At 44.0% G+C, this 2,864-nt stretch overlaps 1 protein-coding gene across 1 annotated transcript in view; it reads left to right on the top strand.

Moving 5' to 3' along the window:
* Positions 1-2,243: 2,243 nt before the first annotated feature.
* Positions 2,244-2,864, top strand: part of DHRS7C (dehydrogenase/reductase (SDR family) member 7C) — an 8,462-nt gene continuing 7,841 nt past the window's right edge. Inside the window, exon 1 of the mRNA XM_010008249.1 lies at positions 2,244-2,399. Coding sequence (XP_010006551.1) covers positions 2,246-2,399 — 154 coding nt within the window. The 5' untranslated portion in view covers positions 2,244-2,245. The remainder of the gene's footprint in view (positions 2,400-2,864) is intronic.

Raw genomic sequence — 2,864 nt, 5'->3', positions numbered from 1 at the left:
GAAAGCGACCAGGATCGACTGAGGGAGCCAGCTCAGCATCACCTGCCCGTGCAGTGTCCCCAGCACCTCCTGCCCCTCTGTCTCGTGCCACAGCTCTTTTGCAGATGCCCCTTTTCCATCCTGCTCCCAGGCCCGGCTGCCATCCTTCTCCTCGCCCCACTCCAGGGGGAAAGCCCAGGACGCTGCCGGCAGCCAGGCAGGGCAGGAGGTGCCCGGCCAAACCCTCCCGGCCATCCCGGCACCGAGAGGGAAGGCAGGGACTGCAGGCCTGAGGAAAGGGATGTTTAATTATATTGAAATCAATAACGCATCTTCAACTGTTATTTTCTTCTTGTGTGGATTTATATTTTTTTTTTCTTTTTGTTTAGTCCTTTCCTAAAGGAGATTGATTTGAACACCAACAAAGCCCCCATGTGCCTCCTGCCCTGTGAAGAGCCATGAACTCTCACAGGGAAAGGGGGGGTGTCACCTGGAGAAATCATGGCTCCCAGTTCTGCTGGAAAGGAAGGGAGGTCAGGGTTTTCAGACTGCCCAAGTGTTTACATCTGCTTTTGTAGGAGGAGACAGCCAAGCTGTGCCAGTGGTGAGTGCTGGGGCACCCCCAGCACTCAGCTGCCCACAGCAGGGCTGTGTGATGCACTGATTCCCAAGGTAGCTTGCTCAAGGACCTCTCCTGGCATATACATACATCATTCATATTGCTAAACAGCGATTATTTCAAGTATCAACTTCTTTATGGTCTTTTTGCTTGTTTTTGAAGACCTGGTGTTATAATGGGGTTTATACAAATGTTTTTATGTGTAAAGTTAATTGAAGGCCAATGACAAGAAACTGAGATAGTCCTATGAACAACTGCAAATGAAGGCAAGTCAGAAAGATCACTGAGTGGTTTGGGTTGGAAAGGACCTTAAATACCGTGCAGTTCCAACCCCCTGTATGGGCAGGGACACGTCCCACTAGAACAGGTTGCTCCAAGTCCCATCCAACCTAGCCTTGAACACTTCCAGGGAAAGGGATTCCACAACCTCCTTGGGCAACCTGGGCCAATGTCTCACAACCCTCACAGGAAAGAATTTCTTCCTAATGTCTAACGTAAATCTCCCCTCTTCCAGCTTAAAACCATCCCCCCATGTCCTATAACTGCATACGCTGGTGAAAAGTCCCTCCCCAGCTTTCCTGGAGCCCCTTCAGGCACTGGAAGGTGCTCTAAGGTCTCCCTGGAGCCTTCTCTTCTCCAGGCTGAAAACCCCAGCTTTCTCAGCCTGTATCCAGAGCAGAGCTGCTCCAACCCTCAGATCATCTTTGTGTCCTCTGGACTCTCTCCAGGAGCTCCATGTCCTTCCTGTGTTTGGGGCTCCAGAACTGGACCTAGTGCTCCAGGTGGGATCTCACAAGAGCCAAGTAAAGGGACAGAATCCCCTCCCTGGCCCTGCTACCCACACTGCTTTTGCTGCAGCCCACAAGAGAGTTGGTTTCTGGGCTCCAGCGCATGGTGCCGGCTCATGTCCAGCTTCCTGTCACAGCTGAATTGATCCTGTACAGAAAGTTCTTCCATGACTGACCAGTCTGTTGGACTGGGTTACACTTTAGATTCTATATTTACTTTGAAGTATCTCTGTCATGTGGCCATTCCCAGCCCTTCTCATTCAGGGGGAGCAGACTCAACAAATGCAACACTCCATGGAATTGCTAAAGAGCTTTAACTAGACCTGTGATACAAACATTTAGAAAAATACAGAGAATGATTTATCTGTACCTGGAGTCTTCATATCCATAGTAAGTGATTCTATTTCTTTCTGATTTTTAGAACAGAAAACATTTCTATTATGTATTTTATCTGAAATTAGAATTAAAAACTTTTTAGCTCTTTTCCTATAACATAATAATTAAAAATCCAGTGTTATATTTTAACCCATATTTTTCCTCAAGGCAATATCTTTATTAAAATTCTATTTATTTATTATTTTTGCCAACATAGAGTAATTTTAAATAAAAGGAATCCAGATTTGATTAGACCATGCAATGATGAGGAAAACAGACAAACAATATTTCCTTGTTTATTCAATAATAATATGAATATATGGATTGGAAAACAAACTTCCCACTGCTTGAAGCCTTTGGCATGGTGGTAGCTGGATTTTCTGTAGATGAACACATTGCTTTTCAAGAAAATAATAGTTTGAAAAATAATTAATGCATATTTCTATTACTTTTATTCTCATATGGTCTTTTGTTTCCCCCAGAGATGGGTATCCTTGCTGTACTTTTTTTGCCATTGCTTCTCTTTGGAATCAGTGGAGTTATTTATATTTACCAGTCAGTCAGGTGGCTGTTGTCCAAGTCTGCTGTGCAAAACAAGGTGGTGGTGGTCACGGATGCCATCTCTGGACTGGGCAAGGGTGAGTTGTCTAATTTCTTCTCAGTATCAGACAAGAGAAACAGCCAGAGAACCACCCTCTGAGTGATAAAGTGTGTGCGTTGCCTTGTATATATTCAGAGCTGCCTGGATGAAACAGAAGTTAAGAAATATACTTTTAAACAAATTGGATTATTTTTACATGTACTTTTTTTTTTTTTCTTTTTTTTTTTTTTTTTTCCCCTCAGCCATAAGAGCTGTTGGGAAAGGTTTTAAACTGCAGAGCTTTGTACTTATTTCATTCAAAGAATGAGAGCTTTTGTAAGCACATTAAGAGATATTTTTAGCATGTTGCTGCTATGAGATCTTATTACACACAGGCTGTCACTGCAGAGTAGCAGCAAATCAGGACAAACAGCTGTCACCTTCCTCTTTGCACGTTCCTTGTCAGCCCTTTAAGACTTCAACATTTCCTGCTCCCTGTAAACAATAGTGCTCACCCCTCTTT

The sequence above is a fragment of the Chaetura pelagica genome, unplaced genomic scaffold, assembly GCF_000747805.2.
Source record: "Chaetura pelagica isolate M959 unplaced genomic scaffold, ChaPel_1.0 scaffold471, whole genome shotgun sequence".
In the NCBI taxonomy this organism is placed as follows: Eukaryota; Metazoa; Chordata; class Aves; order Apodiformes; family Apodidae; genus Chaetura; species Chaetura pelagica.
The sequence above is the reverse complement of the archived record's forward strand: the minus strand, read 5'-3'. Positions and strand labels throughout refer to the sequence as shown.